At 49.8% G+C, this 18,195-nt stretch overlaps 1 protein-coding gene across 4 annotated transcripts in view; it reads left to right on the top strand.

The window, feature by feature from the left end:
• The window catches only part of LOC137439510 (sodium-dependent neutral amino acid transporter B(0)AT1), a 72,099-nt gene that overhangs the window by 36,910 nt on the left and 16,994 nt on the right, over positions 1-18,195 (top strand). For 2 of the 4 annotated variants that reach the window (XM_068135326.2, XM_068135329.2), the window contains exons 3-7: positions 448-585; positions 2,614-2,795; positions 2,965-3,075; positions 7,811-7,923; positions 10,331-10,459. In XM_068135326.2, coding sequence (XP_067991427.2) covers positions 448-585; positions 2,614-2,795; positions 2,965-3,075; positions 7,811-7,923; positions 10,331-10,459 — 673 coding nt within the window. The remainder of the gene's footprint in view (positions 1-447; positions 586-2,613; positions 2,796-2,964; positions 3,076-7,810; positions 7,924-10,330; positions 10,460-18,195) is intronic. The other 2 variants (XM_068135327.2, XM_068135328.2) reach the window with 1 other exon arrangement.

Below are 18,195 nucleotides of genomic sequence, written 5' to 3' on the forward strand. Positions count from 1 at the left end.
GTTAGCAAAGGTGTCCTTCAGTACATCACATGGTAAGACCATTCTTCTTCACTAAAGCTCGACATTAACTTAAATGAACACATTCTTATCAGGATGAAAAAGTTAATGATCCTCAAAGATAACGATTAATTATCTTCTTTGAGATTTTCCTTTTTTGTCAAGTTCATCTGCTCTCAAATGTTGTGTTTCACATGGTGTGCTTCCTCCCCTTCTCTCCCCATCTTGTCGACCGCTCCCCTTTTTATATACTTTGTTTGCTTGTTTGTTTGATTTGTTTGTTTGATAAATGTTAGCTCTTTCACGAGCCTCGACTCTGTATACAAAAAAACAAAAACAAAAACAGGTATAGGTTACCATGGACATGCCATGGTAGCAGAGTAACTGCGAAAGGGAATTTGTCAGAATTTTAAGAGAAACAGGACAGTATAGCACGTGCTGTGTGTTTAGGGTACTCTTCCTTGGTGCTTTCATTCTTCCTGTGCCTCTACTTCAGCGTCATCATCACATGGATCACATGGTACTTGCTACACTCATTCGAGTATCCAATGCCTTGGGGGTTCTGCCCACTCAACGAAAATGACACAGGTCCTCATCTCTCCCTCTCTCTCTCTCTCTCTCTATCCCTCTACCCTTTAGTCAATCCATGTAACCAATGCACACTGTCCACTTCCAAAAGTGTAATTTCCACCACTGTGCACTTCAAACAAAAGTGGTTTTGCTTTGAAATAAACCATGCATTCAAGAATACGTTGTGAATAAAAGGGGTAAAAAGTGCGTACACCTCAAATTGTGGAAACTTTAGTGAATCGTTGCGAGTTGTAAAAAACATTGTAAAAAACATAAAAACATTGCCTCAAACAGGGAACCATGATTGTCATGGGGCCTGCAAGGCTAACCCCCGCTCTAGCGGGGAAAATGGCCTTAAAACGATCATTCATATATTTTTTGTTGCGCGTTGTAAAAGTTACCAAGAAAAAGAGCAATCAGAGATTGCAAACCCTCACCAGGATGTATTTTCAGTGGTTTTTTAAGGCTTTTGTGTTAAAACAAATATGGCGGCCGAACCACGTGACCGATGACATCATCATTATTTTTTTTCTAAGCTAATTTATTCCGAGATTATGCTCAAGAAATTTCATCTTGATTGGATGACGTTTTGTACTTGTCAAATTATGACGTCATAATGGAGGCACCTATGATATCATCTTTAACATATTTTATTCCCCATGGAGAGTTCTTTACAATGAGCCATGTCTCAAATTTTTTCTATTCAGCGCTTTCGGAGATATAGAGGCACAAGGTTTTTCGATTTTCAAAGATGGCGGCCGAACCACGTGACCTATGAGGTCATAATTATCATAAAAAAATTCTGCAGGTGGAGTTGCACCTACGGTGAAAATTTCCTGTCAATCGGACCAACGGTTGCAGAGAAAATCATATTTATTCTGTGTGGACAAACAGACAAACAAACAAACAGACAAACAAACAAACAGACAGACAAACAAACAAACAGACAGACAAACGGACTCAAATGCAATACCCTCTCCTCTGGCGAGGGTAACTAGAACGACACTCAGTAGAGCGCGACACCTTCACCAGTCTAAGCAGTTTATATTTTGTATCCACTGATAAGCCGGATCTGCATCCAGACGTTAACCAAAATCTAACCAGCTTGTTCTTGTCAATCTACCCAAGTCATCCACCAGGTTTTGTCATAATCCGTCCATAACTATTTGAGACATCGTGCTTTACATCGTTTATGGTCCCCATCTCTCAATGGTGAAGAATTATGACGTCACAAATTATAGGATCCGTATCCTCAGCAAAATCTAATCGATTCGTCCGCTTCACAAACCCAACCTGTCCACCGAGTTTCAACCAAAATTAGTCCAGAAATTTTTGAGATTTCCTGCTCACAGACAGACGAACGGACAACCATCCACAACATTTTGAAATATCGTGCTTTGTATCGTTTTTGGCGCCGTCTCCCAACGGTGAAGAATCACTTTAAACCTCTGCCCGTCTTCGGTGGCGGATGTAACTAAAGATGTTCAAATAATTTTGAAAATGCAAACAATAAAAAAAATTTAAATGATCGTTTTAAGGCCATTTTTCCCCGCTAGGGCGAGGTTAGCCTTGCGGGCCCCATGACAACCATGGTTCCCTGTTTGAAGCAATGTTTTTATGGCCGGATGCCCTTCCTGACGCCAACCCTTAGTCATGCTCTTACGATGCGCAGGGATACGGTGTACCTATTCTAAGCCGGGGTACACACCGGGATCATTCATCCCAGCAAGCTGGAACCCATATTTGCCGACCTCGGAAGGATGACAGGCTGAGTCAACCCCCCTGACGTTAATTCAGCGATCGATCGGGATTCGAACCCAGGATCCTAGGATCCCAAGCCGGCACCCTAACCGCTAAGCCAACGCCAGGCTTTGGTACCCAAACAGAAGCTTTTAAAAGCAACTGTATACAACTGAGGCATCGCTTAATGCCTTAATGGGATTTTTGCCTTAATGCCCTAAGCCTTAATGGGATTTTCAAGTTGAGAAGTTTGACAAACACCAAAATGATGCCTTGTTTCTCCTATGTGTCCCACATTTCAAACAGAGTACCTAGCAGAGTGCCGGCTAAGCTCACCAGTGAACTATTTCTGGTACAGGAAAACTCTGGACATCAGCACAAACATCAACGAAGGTGGAACCGTCAAATGGTGGCTCCTCATCTGCCACATATTTGTCTGGTCAGTCATATACTGCTGCACCATTCGTGGCATTGAGAGCACTGGAAAGGTGTGTTGGAATGTCTACAAATCTTTGCAGTTATAAATGAGTGACCAGGAGCTTTTATCCCTCAAATTATCCAGCTATTTCAAACAATTAAAACGCCATTAATTGCAATACCTGGTGGGCTAAGAGTGCCCGATGCATATTACGAATCCAATTATGATGCCCCACACAGGTTGTCTACATCACAACTCCAATCCCATACATCATACTCTTCTGCTTCCTGGTGCAGGGTTTGACATTAGAAGGATCTACAGATGGTCTACGTTACCTGTTCACCCCCGACGTAAGTTATGCAATACCTCGGGTAAACTCGCACAGCATATATAAACGGAAGGAAAAGGTATGGTTGAGTACCGGCATAAGCTATTCTCATCACTGTAAACCCCGAGATTCAAAATCTGCATTGATCTGTGTTTTACTTGCTAATCTCCTCCAATTTATTGTGGCCTTATCATGTGGCCCAAGCAATACCATCTCGGAGCAATCTGCTCCTTCCTGTGGTTATGCTTGGTGGGATGGTCATAGGCTAGGTATCAGAAAAACGATAACGAAACCTGGCTCTGAGCAGCAGCAGCATCAGTTCCTGGAGTATTCTGGCAGATGAAAACTTAGTAAGCAGCAATCTCTCCACCTGTGTCTGGTGAAAGACAGACCCTGATCTGTCACCAGCAGGGACTATTAGTCTGAGTTAGATGGACATTGTGGGTGTCAGCTCAGTCACTTTCCAGCTGTTGTACTCAGCACTCTGTTCGGTGCAGGAGTGTAACGGCCCAGATAATCCACCAACCAGTGCACAGACATGAGCAGGCACCTCACAGTGTATCTGCAACCCTCTCCGCCACTCCCCCACATCCCCATCTTTCATATTGGTCCCTTTTACCCTTCCTCTTCTCTCTCTCATTCTAAACCTCATCCTTTCCCCCTCTTTCTTCCCTGGTCTTTTTCAAAGCATTACGGTAATTGAGTACCACATGCTACTGACATGATTGAGCAGCCGGAAGCAAATTATGGGATCTCAGCACATGACACAATAGTATTAACAAACAAAAAAGCTTCAAAAAACTAACCATCGGAAGCTGGAATGTGAGAAACATCAGACAGCGTTATCAGAGACAAAGATTTCCATCCCTGAGGATGCACAGGAACAAGACTACACCTTCTGTTGGATGTCCTGCTCTGTGGACAACGCAGGCATATCTGGCGCTGGGTTTGCATCTCCAACAAACTGGTGAAATATCTCACGGAGCTACCAAAGCCAGTCTGTGATCGCCTTAGGACCTTGTGCGACCCAGGCAATAATACAATCCTTTCCACACTGATAAGTGCCTATGCTTCCACACTTCCGAACACTGCTGATGCAAAAGAGCATTTCTACACTACCCTCAGCATGTTCATTCCTACCACCTCTGGACAAACTCTTTATTCATTAGCGATTTCAACACTCATATTGGGGGTGAATATCAGACATGGGGCCGCGTGTTGAGAAAATTTGGGCAACACAATTACAATGCCAATGGTGAGCTTTTGCTTCTGCTCAGAGTTTGATTTTGCCATTACCAGCAGTTTTTTAAATTTACCTGATAAATGGCATCACACCAGGCAGCATCCAAGATTCAAATGATGGCACTTGTTTGACTATGTGCTCACAAAAAGAGAACACCTGTCGGTCATGCGCATCATGCATGGAATGCATGGCATTGACTGCAGGACCGACCATAATTTAATTCAGTGTGTGCTCATGACCTCAACGTGACTCGTGCAAAACAAGCATCGAAACCAAAGCGTAAATTCAATGTGGCCAAGCTGTGGTCAGCCAAGTCCAGATGCTGCCTGCGTGAGTGCGTGAGGCAGTGGAGAACTTTCTTGCCACAGTTGTGTTTGTTGAGGAGTCAGTGAATGAGAAATGGGGCAATTTCCAGAGCTCCATTTACAATGCAGCAGTTCAGACTCTTGGGCATCCGCATTGCTGCATGCCAACTGGTTTATTGATAATGACCCTGGCATTGAGGCACTGCTTGCGTCCAGTTGTGTTGCACTCCAGGCATGCCTCAATAACCCAACGTCAAGTGAGGCGGTTCGCCATCATGCACTGACAAAATAATGCAAAACAAATCTGCAAATAATGCTTTGACGCATGGAGGACAGCAGGTGTGGTGCGAAAGCAGGTTAGATTGAAGCTCTTGCTGATCGGAATGATTCAAGAGGTCTCTTCCAGGCACTGGAAACTGTGTTTGGACTCCAGCAATCTACAAGCTCCCCTGTTCTATCAGCAGATGGCTGCACCCTGCCTTCGACCAAGCCAGACATCCTCAGTCGCTGTATAAAACACGATTCTCCTTTGCTTAATCATCCCTCAGCTGCCGATGATGCAGCTGTGGAGTGTATTAAGCAATGCCCAATCTGCAATGAGCTAGATACCTTGCCCACTGATGCAGCTGTGGAGTGTATTAAGCAATGCCCAATTCGCAATGAGCTAGATACCTTGCCCACTCTGACCAAGGTAAGACTGGCAGTTGCTTCCATGGCCAACAACAAAGCTGCAGGTCTCGATGGAATCCCAGCTGAACTGTATAGGCATGGTGATGATGACCTTGTGTACCAACCAGCTTCAGGCAGGCCATACGATGAGCCAAATATCTTGCTGAATGGTAAACGACTTCCTGTCGTAAAGACCTTTCCATATCTTGGCAGCATTGTGTCACACGATTGCAGCCTTGAAAAGGAGCTCTCTGCCCGCATTCGCTTGGCCTGTTACGCATTTGCCCTTTTGCATGATCAGCAATGGAGCAGGTGTGGTGTATGACCGATCACAAAGTGCACGGTGCCATTATTCTGTCTTGTCTGCTATACACTGCTGATTCCTTCACGTTATATAGACGTCACATCTGCTGACTGTCACAAATTGCGAAGATTACAGATCTGGCACTTGCAAAGCATCGTACATATCAAACGACAGGACCGAGTCACCAATAACCAAGTTCTGAATTGAGCCAACGTGCCATGGAGGACATGCTCCTGCAGAAGCAGCTAACTTGGAATGGCCATGTCTTCAGGGTGGGGGAAGACAAGATTCCAAAAGCTGTCTTATATGGTCAGATATCTTGCGGCAAGAGGAATACCGGTTGTCCCCTATACTTTGATGGAAACAAAAGGCACCTATGTGTCACTGGCATAAACCACCAAACCTAGGGAGGACACTGCCAAAAACAGGCAGCAATGGCACATTGCAGTGAAAAATGGCTGTGCAGTGGCATAACCCAATGGAGCTGCTGCTGCAGAGGTAAACCACAAATATCCGCCATGAGCGCATCCAGCGTGTACTTCCACACAGCTGCCAGCCAACCAACCCCATCATCATTTAGCTGTTGGCACTGCAGTCGCATTATTGCAGCCCGTGTGAGCATTATCTCACATGAGAGGGCTTGTGTCCAGCAGCACAAATTATAGTCTTTTCTCTTTTTCTGTGCTGTACTCTTTCTACTCCTTCTGCATCTTATTTCTGCCCTTGTTCCACAAGGAACAGTCATACTCGTCCGCAAGTAGACTGCCGACGATGATGTACATACATATTAAATATTAGGCAAGAGCATAGCAGAGCTATAGCCCTCTCTGGTCCATGGGATATTACTGCAGCCAACTTCCTCAATTTCCATTTCCTCAAGCATCTTGAATCTCACAATCTTCTATCTGACCATCATTATGGCTTTCGCAAGGCAAGATCTACCGGTGATATCCTTTCTTACATTACGAATGTCTGGGCCTCTTCTCTGAGAGACTTTGGGGAATCCTTTGTTGCAGGCCTTGATATCTTGAAATATTTTCACAAAGTGTGACATCGGGGTCTGATATCCAAGCTACACAGTTTCGGCTTTCCTCCTTCACGCTGCTCTCTCATATCGAGCTCTCTCTCTCCAGCTGTTCTATCTCCGTAATGGTTGATGGTTGAGCCTCTCTCTCCTTCCCTACCAACAGCTGTGTACTCCAGTGTTCTGTCTTGTTTCCTACACTCTTTCTTCTTTTTAATCAACGACCTTCTTTCTTCTCCAAATAACCAAATTAATTCCTATGCTGATGACTCAACATTCCATTCCTCCACATTTTTCATATCTGCTCCATCTTCTCTTGCTCGATCTACATCTCATTTTGTCAAAACTACTTCTAGAAATTCCTCAGTTCCACAGACAGGATTCCTCAATGGGGTAATTGCAATCAAGTTAGGTGTAATGCTTATTTCGAAAACTCCTCTTAATTTTCCCATCTTCTTTGGAGGCTCTACAATTTCACCATTCAATGGAGTAAACCTACTTTATATTACTGCAACATCAAATCCATCTTTGAAAGCTCACATTGCACAAATAGCTAAATCTGCCTCGAAGAAATTAGGAGTCCTGTTCAGATGTCAAAGATTCTTCTCCTCTCAACAGTTGCTTCAACTATATAAAGGATTGATTCGTCCTTGTATGGAGTACTGCTCTCACATCTGGGGAGGTTCTGGTTGCAAATATTTATTGACAGAGTCGTGTCTAAAGTAATCCGACTTATCAACCCTCCCAATCTGACCTCAAAACTCAACTTGCTTGAATTACGCCGCAATGTTGGCTCTCTTTCCTTTTTCTACAGATATTACTTTGGTTTCTGCTTCCGATAACTGGCTGCTCTAAATATACCTCCACAATTCGTGAGACCACAAAATACTCGGCAAGCCACTACATTGCACGATTATTGTGTGGCCGTTGGTAACTGAAGACTGCGGAGCTTTCACTTCACTGCGGAGCTCTGGAATTATTTGCCTTCTCGTGTCTTTTCTTAACAGTTATGACCTGCACTTTTCAAAAGGCAGGTTTTCAACTTCCACAAATATTTTTTTTACATTATTTTTCCTTTTCTTAATTTCTCTATCTCTTCAGTTATTTTTTTGTTTTTGGCCACAATAAAGTCCATGACTGAAGCCTTTATCGTAAAAAAAAAACTTTTTTAAAAAATCGATATTTCTATCTGCTGTATCTCTCTCTTTCCAGATGACTCAACTTCAAAACCCAAAGGTTTGGATGGATGCTGCTACTCAAATCTTCTTCTCTGTGGGGCTTGGATTTGGTGCAGTGGTAGCATTTTCCAGCTACAACAATATACAGTGAGCATTGTGGATCACTACCCAACAGGGTGGTGGGTAACGGTCCCGTGATGTGTTAATTTCATGCCAACACAAGTCCACCAATGCATTTCGACACTGACCTTCACCCTTGATGGCGAAGCCTAGTGTCGATCTGTGTGGCAAACAGGTGGAACAATGGACGAAATAAAGACCACGGTGATCGAGGTATGCTCACCGTCTTTGGAAGCAATAGTGCAGCAGGTAACACAAAAATTGTGCATTTTATGAGAAAAGCATGAAATTTTTAACATAGTTAGTGCATACCACAGGGTTTATTTTCAGATGTGGAGGGAAGTCAGATTTGACCTCTGAGAACCGTGAGAGGTCAAATCCAAAATGGCCGCCAGTCCACCGAGTCTAATGTTCAAATGCGGCTTAATTTTGGAAGCAAATAGTGTAGAAAAACATTATAGGTGTCATTTCCAACTAAAATTGGGATGCCCAGAGGTGAATGATGCTTTCAATGAACTCCTCGGCATGCCAAGTGAGGTCAGTGAAGGCTCAATGTTACTGCTAGATCGATTTGTGGTGCTGATGTACGATAGAACCAGTGAGAGCACGGAAGTGAATGATGCCAGGAAACAGCTCTTCACACAGAAGTGTAGAACTCCAGAGACCATTCCTCCAACCCAGGCAGCACTCAAGCAGCACATCAAGCACACTTGCTACCAGGCCATCTGTTGTAACCAGGCATTGGTCATGGATCCAGAGATGCCAGACCCACCTGACTGGGGCTGGACAAAGGAGACAACTGGGTGGCAGCCTCTTTGGACCACTCTTCCTGAAGCATCAAAATCGTGCCATGAATTGATCGACCGTGGCTGCAAGAAAGGGTGCACTGGACGCTGCAAGTGTGCCAAAGCTGCATTCAAGTGCACTGCACTGTGCTTCTGTTCTGGAGACTGTTAGATTTAGATCATTACCAATTTTCATCATTGCACTTGATTTAATGTAAGCTTTGGTGGACATACTTGGTTAACTACAGTTATTTTTTCAGAGGTTATTGCATCATTCCTTGCAGTGTAAACACTTTTTTTTCATCATTTCTGGTCTTTGGGTGTTCTGTACCTATCCCTGTACCTGAAAAAATAGAGTTTTAAAAGTTCAAATGAACTTTTTCCAATAGCAGTTCCAACTGCAGTATCATAAAAATATATATTTAACATAATTTGACCTTGACCGTGACCTAAATGCATGTCCTTGAGTTCTGGCGATCTCAAAAGTATCACCAAATGAATGGGCATCCCCAATTTAGTTGGAAATGACACCTATAAGCACGTTTGAACATTAGACCCAGTGGACTGGCGGCCATTTTGGATTTGACCTCTCACGGTCCTCAGAGGTCAAATCTGACTTCCCTCCACATCTGAAAATAAACCTTATTGTATATACCAACTATGCTAGAAATTTCATGCTTTTCTCAAAAAATGCACAATTTGTTAAAATATGAGAGCTTATCCACTGTACTACAAGGAGAAAGTAGCATATCGGGAGTTAACGCTTCATCAGAGCAAAAGAGTGTTAATGCCCGAAACATCCCGAAACACCTTGCTTGGGGAAGCAAGGAGAAAGTCGCATATCGGGAGTTAATGCTTCATCAGAGCAAAAGAGTGTTAATGTCCGAAACATCCCGAAACACCTTGCTTGGGGAAGCAAGGAGAAAGTAGCATATCGGGAGTTAACGCTTCATCAGAGCAAAACAGTGTTAATGCCCGAAACATCCCGAAACACCTTGCTTGGGGAAGCAAGGAGAAAGTAGCATATCGGGAGTTAACGCTTCATCAGAGCAAAAGAGTGTTGATGCCTGAAACATCAGCTTCCCCTTACTTCCCATGGTGGTTCGTTAGCATAGCTGGATCAACAATGTCTTGATTTTATCCATCGTTCTACCTCTGCACCGACGTAAATCGACAAGCCGTCACTAGCAAGACTAGTTCTTCATTCTTCATAAAACAATCAGCAGTGTTTGGCTATAAAGTAATGCTGAAAGCCTCAGGAAGAGCAGGTGAAGCAGTTTGCAAAGGTTCAGTGGCAGTCCATATATTATGTGTGCACTTTTTGGCTCCCTCCCCACCTCCCCATCCCCCCAAAATAATTAGACAACGCTTTGGAGACAACCCACTTCTCCTTCCCAAGGGAATGGACACATGAGAAAATTCAAGTTTGTGAATAGTCACCATAGGAAATTAACCCAACACCTGCTTGCTTTTGGTGCTAATGATAGGTAGGTATACCGGAAATGGTGAAGGATTTCATTAACACTGGTCCAAACAGCCACCTGTATGTCACATAATAAATGGGCAGTCCCTTGTTCATGTTCATTAATAAAATGGGAATTTTATTGTAACATATAATCTCTAACCTTAAAACGTGTTGTTCTTTGCAGCAATAACTGTGAAGGTGATGCCTTGTTCCTGTCCTTAGTCAACTCCTTGACTTCAGTTTTCATCGCTATTCCCGTCTTTTCTGTCCTTGGTTTCATGGCCACCATCACTTTTAATGAATGCTTGGACAGGTGAGTATCCTGACCGCAGCTGCCTCAACACGAGCAACAACAACAACAACAACAACATGCATTTTAAGGCCATTTTCCCTGCTAGAGCGGGGGTTAGCCTTGCGGTCCCCATGACAATCTTCTCCATTTTGCCCTATTTTCTGCATCTCTCCTTGTTAACCCCCTTGCCCGCATTTCTTCTTCCACCATCTTTAGCCAAGTCTTTCTCGGTCTTCCCCGTCCTCTACTTCCTTCTACATTCATTTCCATCACTCTTCTCAACCAGTCACTTTCATCCTTCCTCAACACATGACCAAACCATCTCAACCTGTTCCTCTTCACAGCATCCATCACAGGCTCTATTCCCATCATCTTTCGCAATTCATCATTTGTCTTCCTCTCTCTCAACGATACTCCACACATCCGTCGAACCATTCGCATTTCCACCCTTTCCAACCTTCGTTGCTGCTCCACGTTCATTACCCATGTCTCGCTCCCATAAATCATAACACTTCTCACACATGCAGCATACACCTTTCCCTTCAGCTTCAACGACACTCCCCTCCTCGTCAGCACGCCACTCAGTTCCCGAAACTTCTTCCATGCACATCTCACTCTAGCAACCGTTGCCGAGTCTGATCCACCTTCTCCATTCAGCATGTCTCCAAGGTAGCAAACCGGCAGGTTTGTCGAGGCAAACATGGCAAACAAACCGGCAAACATGTCTCCTAGATGCCTCAACACGAGCATGAGTCCTAAAAAAAACAAAAAACTGATTGTTACGAGGGTTGTTAGGGTTAGGATTAGTATCGTTTTGCAAAAACACAAGTGGAAGTGGACAGACAAATGTACCTTAGCAGATGGAGAAGCAAAGTCAAAGTCACTTAAATAGTCAAATTCATGGTTATGTGGTGCTGTGCACACACGACTCGATTGCCAGAGAGGTAGGCCACAACGCGTTGGTACAAACAAAGAGTCTTTATTAAGAGCTCGCACTTCAGCACTGGGCGGGCTCGAGCTTAGAGCCCGCATATATGTCCCGAGGCCACGCCTTGTCCCCGGGCATGGCCGATCGGTCGAAAGGCGGGGCATGCGTTTTCGTTCCCCGCCTGGACGCTCGCGCCACCCACTGGTGCGTGGAATTATTGTCCCTTGTGCCCGCCACACGCGCCCCCCCAGAATTCCCACGCACCTGAAGGGTGAGTTTGCGGGGAAGCCGGATGCCCCAGCCGAAACGCCCCCTGGCGATGGGTGCAGGGCTGGGGGGTAGCGGGACGGCGGGGCTGGGGGGTGCCGGGGGTCCGACCGCCAGGGGGCGGCCTCGACACGGAGGCAGAGCTGCTTGCGGGGGGTGGTCCAGATCGAGGTGGGCGGCTTGAGGCGGTCTACGGAGATGCGATCCAGGGCACCACCGATGTCGATGGTGAAATATTTGTCCCCGGTCTCCAGCACGCGGAAGGGCCCGTCGTATGGGGGCCGTTGCGGTGCTCGGTGGGCGTCGTGCCGGACGAAGACGTACTCCGCCGTGCGAAGCTCCAGGGCGACGTGGGAAGACGGGCAACCGTGGTGTGCCGTCAGCACCGGGGCGAACCTCCGGGCGGTCTGCTGAAGTGCGGAGCGCTCTTGCGCTGTGGACCAAGGGGCCGTGGAGTCGGGGATAAATTCACCCGGTACCCGAAGTGGTTGCCCGAAGACCAGCTCCGCCGAGGACACGCGCAGGTCGTCCTTGGGCGCCGTCCTGAGGCCCAGCAGGACCCAGGGGAGCCTGTCGGCCCAGCTGCCGCCGCGGAGGCTGGCCCGGAGCGCGGCCTTCATCAAGCGATGAAAGCGCTCGCACAGGCCATTGGCCTGGGGGTGGTAGGCCATGGTTCGGTGTAGTTTCATGCCGAGCCCTTGCGCCACCGCGGCCCAGAGCTCCGAGGTGAACTGGGGGCCGCGGTCGGACGAGATGTCCGAGAGGGCACCGAACCGGGCAACCCAAGTGGCGATGAAGGCTTGCGCCACATCAGCCGCAGACGTCGCCGCCAATGGGACGGCCTCCGGCCACCGTGTGGTGCGGTCCACCATGGTGAGGAGGTGGGTGAACCCCCGCGAGGGGGGCAGAGGTCCCACCAGGTCGACGTGCACGTGGTCGAACCGACGCTCGGGCACCACAAACGGGGCCAACTGGGCCTGGGTGTGGCGGTGGACCTTTGCGCGCTGGCACGCGAGGCACGTCCTCGCCCAGTCGCGGACGTCCTTCCTGAGGCCATGCCAGATGAACTTCGCCGCGACGAGCTTCTGGGAGGCCTTCGCGCCCGGATGGGACAGGCCGTGGATGGCGTCCAACACTGGGCGCTGCCAGCCAGCGGGCACGATGGGGCGAGGACGGCCAAGGGAGACGTTGCACAGGAGGGCCGCGCCCGCATCGTCGAACGGCACCTCGGTGACGCGGAGGCCCGTGACGGTGGTCCGCAAGGCCTGGACGCCGGAGTCGGCGGTCTGGTCCTCCGCCATCCGGGCATAGTCGATCCCGAGGTGGACCTCGTGCGCGGCGGACCGGGAAGGGCAATCCGCCACCGGGTTGTCTTTACCCACCACGTGACGGATGTCCGTCGTATACTCAGACACAGCAGAGAGGTGACGCTGCTGCCGTGCCGACCATGGCTCGGCGACCTTGGCCATCGCGAACACAAGGGGCTTGTGGTCGACGAAAGCCGTGAACGGGCTGCCCTCCAGCAGATGGCGGAAGTGTCGGACCGCCAGGTGGAGCCCGAGCAGCTCACGGTCGAAGGTGCTGTAACGGCGTTCGTGCGGGTGAAGCTGCCGGATAAAAAACGCCAGCGGTTGCCAAGCACCACACACCCACTGCTCGTGCACCGCGCCCACCGCGTAGTCCGACGCGTCGGTGGTGAGGGCGATCGGCGCATCGGGCGCCGGGTGCGCCAGCATGGTGGCGTTGGCCAGGGCCAGCTTTGCGCCCGCAAACGCCCCGGCCATCAGCTCCAACCAGGCGATGTCACCTTTGCTCGGCTTGCCCCGGAGGGCCTCGTGCGGGGGGCAGAGGAGCTGGGCGACGTGGGGCACGAAGCGGTGGTAAAAATTTACCATGCCCAGGAACTCCTGGAGCCCCTTGATCATGCGGGGTCATGGGAAATCCCTGACCGCCTCCACCTTGGCCGGTAAAGGGACGGCCCCGTGCCTGGTGATGCGGTGCCCCAAGAAGTCGATGGTGGCGACGCCGAAACGGCACTTTGCGGGGTTGATGATTAGGCCATGCTGGCCCAGGCGTTCGAAAAGCGTGCGGAGGTGGAGCAGGTGCTCCTCCCGGGACGCGCTCACGACTAGGATGTCGTCCAGGTAGACAAAGAGGAAAGGTAAGTCACGCAAGACGCTGTCCATAATCCGTTGGAACGCCTGGGCCGCATTCTTCAACCCGAAAGGCATTCGCAGGAACTCGAAGAGGCTGAAAGGGGTGATGACGGCCATCTTCGGGACATCGCCCGGTTGTACGGGGACCTGGTGGTAGCCCCGGATGAGGTCCACCTTGGAAAACACGGTCGTGTTTGCCAACCGGGCGGAAAAGTCCTGGATATGCGGGACCGGGTAGCGGTCGGGGGTGGTGGCATCATTGAGCCGGCGGTAGTCCCCGCACAGCCGCCATCCCCTGCCGGGCTTCGGCACAATGTGCAGAGGAGAAGCCCAAGCGCTGTTGGAGCGCCGTACGATCCCCAGCCGCTCCAGTGAAAATCCGCTCCGCTTTCGCCACAGCGAGCTTCATGGGTTCGAGTCGGCGTGCCCGGGCGTAGACCGGCGACCCGACCATGGGTATATGGTGCTCCACCCCATGTTTAACGGCCACCGCTGAGAAGGTGGGCTGCGTGAGGGCCGGGAAACTGGCTAGGAGGCGGGTAAAGTCGTCCGCTGCCGGAAGCGTGCAAACTAAACTCGCCGGGACGGAACCTTCCAGCAAGCCGCTTGGCAAGCCGCTCGGTGAGCCGCTCAGCGAACAAGCGAGCGAGCTGAAGGTTTCGGCCTGGACGAGACGTCTGCGCTTCACGTCGACCAACAGCCAATGCGCACATAGGAAGTCCGCGCCCAGCAGGGCCATTGGCACGCTGGCGGTCACGAACGACCATTGAAAGCGCTGCCCTCCGAACCGCAGTGAGAGGCAACGCTTCCCGAATGTGCGCATGGGTGTCCCATTGGCAGCAAGCAAAGCGGGGCCCCGGCCGCGGCTTGCTTGTCGGACGTGGAGGCGGGGAGGACGCTTACCTGCACTCCTGTGTCGCAAAGGAAACGGCGCCCGGACAAGGTGTCCGTGATGAACAGGAGGCTGCCGGAATGGCCGATGCTCATGGCCGCAAGTGAGCACTGGTCGTTTCCCGACCTGTCAAAAGAACACGGCGAGCGGCACGTTTTAGTCTTGCGGCTGAACCTGGCATGGTAGTAGCACCAGGTTTGCGGCGGTGGCCCCCGCGGCGGCCGTGTCGGCGGCGGTGGTGGTGGCGGCGGCGGTAGTGGGTGGGGCGTAGCAGCGGCCACGAGGGAAGCAGGGGGCGCTGGAGCCTCCGCACCGGGACCCACTACGGCAGCACCGTACACCGACCGCGTGTCGCAGGCCGCAAAATACTTGTCGGCCTCTCCAGCCAGGGCGCGGGGTTTCATTAGTTTGGAACCGGCCAGCGCGAGGCGCACCTGTGCAGGTAGCTGGCGTAGGAAAAGTGTGCGAAACAAGAAATCCGGGCGCTGGTCTCCGAGCAGCGACAGCATGTAATCCATCCGGAAGGATGGTCGTGTGTCGCCGAGGGCGGGAAGGTCCAGGAGGCGGTCGGCCCGTTCGATCTCCGTGAGCCCGAACGTGGCGAGGAGGAGATGTTTGAGCGCCTCGTACTTGTTGTCGCCCGGCGGGCGCCGAAGGATGGACACGACTCGGGCGGCGACCACGTGGTAGTACCGGGTCTCGTCTGCCGTGATGCCTCGGAGCTGAAATTGAGCTTCGGCCTGCACAAACCAGACGTCGGCTTGTGCTTCCCAAAACTCCGGGAGTTTGACAGCGACGGCGTTGGTAGCCATGGCACGTTCGGGAGTCAGCAACGGCTGAACCAATCGGGGTCACCAGTGTGGTGCTGTGCACACACGACTCGATTGCCAGAGAGGTAGGCCACAACGCGTTGGTGCAAACAAAGAGTCTTTATTAAGAGCTCGCACTTCAGCACTGGGCGGGCTCGAGCTTAGAGCCCGCATATATGTCCCGAGGCCACGCCTTGTCCCCGGGCGTGGCCGATCGGTCGAAAGGCGGGGCATGCGCTTTCGTTCCCTGCCTGGACGCTCGCGCCACCCACTGGTGCACGGAATTATTGTCCCTTGTGCCCGCCACAGTTATCTATATATATATAAAACACAGTTTGTCTGTGTGTAATGTTACCGATAGACTCCTAAACGGAGAGGCTCACGTACTTGATATTTGGCACAGACATGGCCATTGAGCCTGGGAAGGACATGGCCGACCTAAAAATATTTGACGAGATCCATATTTTTTATTCATATTTACCTCAGCGCATTTCAGCGAGGAATATTATACATGGAATCTGACCTGGTGGCAGAGCAGCACGCTGATTCGCTCAGAGCGATCACGTGATGTTCCATCCCCGCCGCCAGACCATTGAACATAAAACACAGTTTGTGTGTGTGTAATGTTGTAATGTGTGTAATGTACGGGTCTCCCTTCCCCCGCACGGGCAACGCCGGTTGTCTAGAGGGCGTCACAGGATCGGTGAGTCTCCAAAAATCCGCTTCGTGCTGTTGCGAAGATGCAGGACGATGTCGCGATTGTTGTGCTGCTCTCCGACCATGAGAACTGCAACGTCATTGTTGACTGGCCCTCCCCTTCCCTCCCCCCTTCCCCCTCCCTCCCCCTTCCCCCTCCCTTCCCCCTCCACCCTCCCCTTCTCCCCTCACCCTCCCCTACCCCCTCCCCCTCCCTTTTCCCCCTCCCCCTCCCTTTTCCCCCTCCCCCCCTTTTCCCCCTCCCTTTTCCCCCTTCCCCTCCCCCTACCCCCCTTCCCCCTCCCCTCCCCCTCCCCCCACCCCCCTCTCCTCCTGAACAGCATTTGCATATCGAGTCACTAAATTGGGAAATGAACTATTTTTGAGTTCAAAAGGGCAAAGGTCAAATCAAGGTCAACCTTCCAAAATCATCATTTTTCATCTGAAAAATCGTCACTTTTCTTCCTGTTGACCCGAGCTTTGATCAAGATTGTCAATTTTAATCTTGATGAAATGGACAATTTGCTGTATCAATGTAATTTTTTTTTCTTGGGGAGGGGGTGGGGGGGTCAGATTTTGCAAGTATCGTGCTCCGCATGACGTCTTCTTGTTTTTGTTGTTGTTCCTTTAGTCCAAAATAATTTACAACCTGCATAAAAATAATTAAATGAAGAACGAGAAAGAGCAATAAGAGATTGAAGACCCTCACCAGGACATGTTTTGGGTGGTGTATTTTGTGTGGCAAATGACTGGAAGGATGTACTAATGAAAGGTCATTGATTCCAAATGAAAGGTCTAAATGGTCTAGTTGTAAAGGTTAAAGGTCTGAAAAGATCAAATGGTCTAAAGAACGAAAGATGTAAAGATCTAAATTGGTCTTAAATAGTCAAAAAGGTCTAAATGGAGTAATTTAAGGTCTAAAGTGTCTTAAAACATATTGTTGCGGTCGTTCAAATCCCCACTTCTGACAACAATTTGTTGCGGGGGCCGGGTTCAAATCCCCCTCGACAACAACAATTTTGTTGCGTGATTCCCCTTGGTTAATACCGGAGAATCACGAATACCTTCAAGGTGCACGGAGCAAGGTGCACGCAGGTGCCGAAGAACCGCGCGATCGAACCCTCACTTTCCCACACCTTATGGGTGCCGAGCGGATTTGCACGGTGTGGAAAGTGGCGTTACCCCCACGAGATTTATGGACCTGAGTCTAGCCAAATTCGGTCCCGGATGATGCTAGGCAATTGGTGAAAGGATGTACCGAACAGGTTGGAAGGTAACAACAAAATGTACAGCCTTTTATTTTGAAGGCACAGAGAAACAGAGACGAAGATACAGCTTACCAATTCTTACTTAATAATAACCCCGACTTGGCGCCTTCACACTCTGACACACTCACACTCAGGGAAAAAGACACTGGTTAAGGGCGTACCGATGTACGTCCTGGAATTGCCTCGCTGGTGACCACGTGGACTGGTGTGCGCAGTTCGCGGCTCGATGAGGTCAGGTCCGAAGGACGAACTCCAGCGCAGGTTGAGCTAGATTCAGCGCAGGTGAGTCATGTCGAAAGGCCAACGCTTGCAGGTCAGCCGTATGGCGCAAAAGATCGGCGCAGAAGCGATGGGTGTCGACGAAGAACAAAGGCCAAAACACGTGTCGTCTGGTGGAGCCAAAACAAGAGAGTCCAGAGCAGGGTGTCGTCTATGTGGCAAAATCCCAGGCAAAGAGAGAACAGAGCAGGAGGTCGTCGACGTTGCGAAATCCACAATAAGAGTTCAGAACAGGTGGTGTAGCGCGGCAAAATCCAAAAGCAAAGAGAGAACAGGAGGTCGTAGCGCAGCGAAAATCCAAAGCCAAGAGACTGATAATGCGCTTCGCGTGGGCTATTATCAGACCTGCCCACGCCCTTCAAAATGTTCCAGAGCCTCCCATTGGCTGAGACTTGTCGCATCATGGCGACGGGCTCCCGGCTCGCCATTGGTCACATGCTGGCCTTCGATCTCTCCTCCCCC

The sequence above is a fragment of the Myxine glutinosa genome, chromosome 14, assembly GCF_964187855.1.
Source record: "Myxine glutinosa chromosome 14, kmMyxGlut1.1, whole genome shotgun sequence".
Taxonomy (NCBI): domain Eukaryota; kingdom Metazoa; phylum Chordata; class Myxini; order Myxiniformes; family Myxinidae; genus Myxine; species Myxine glutinosa.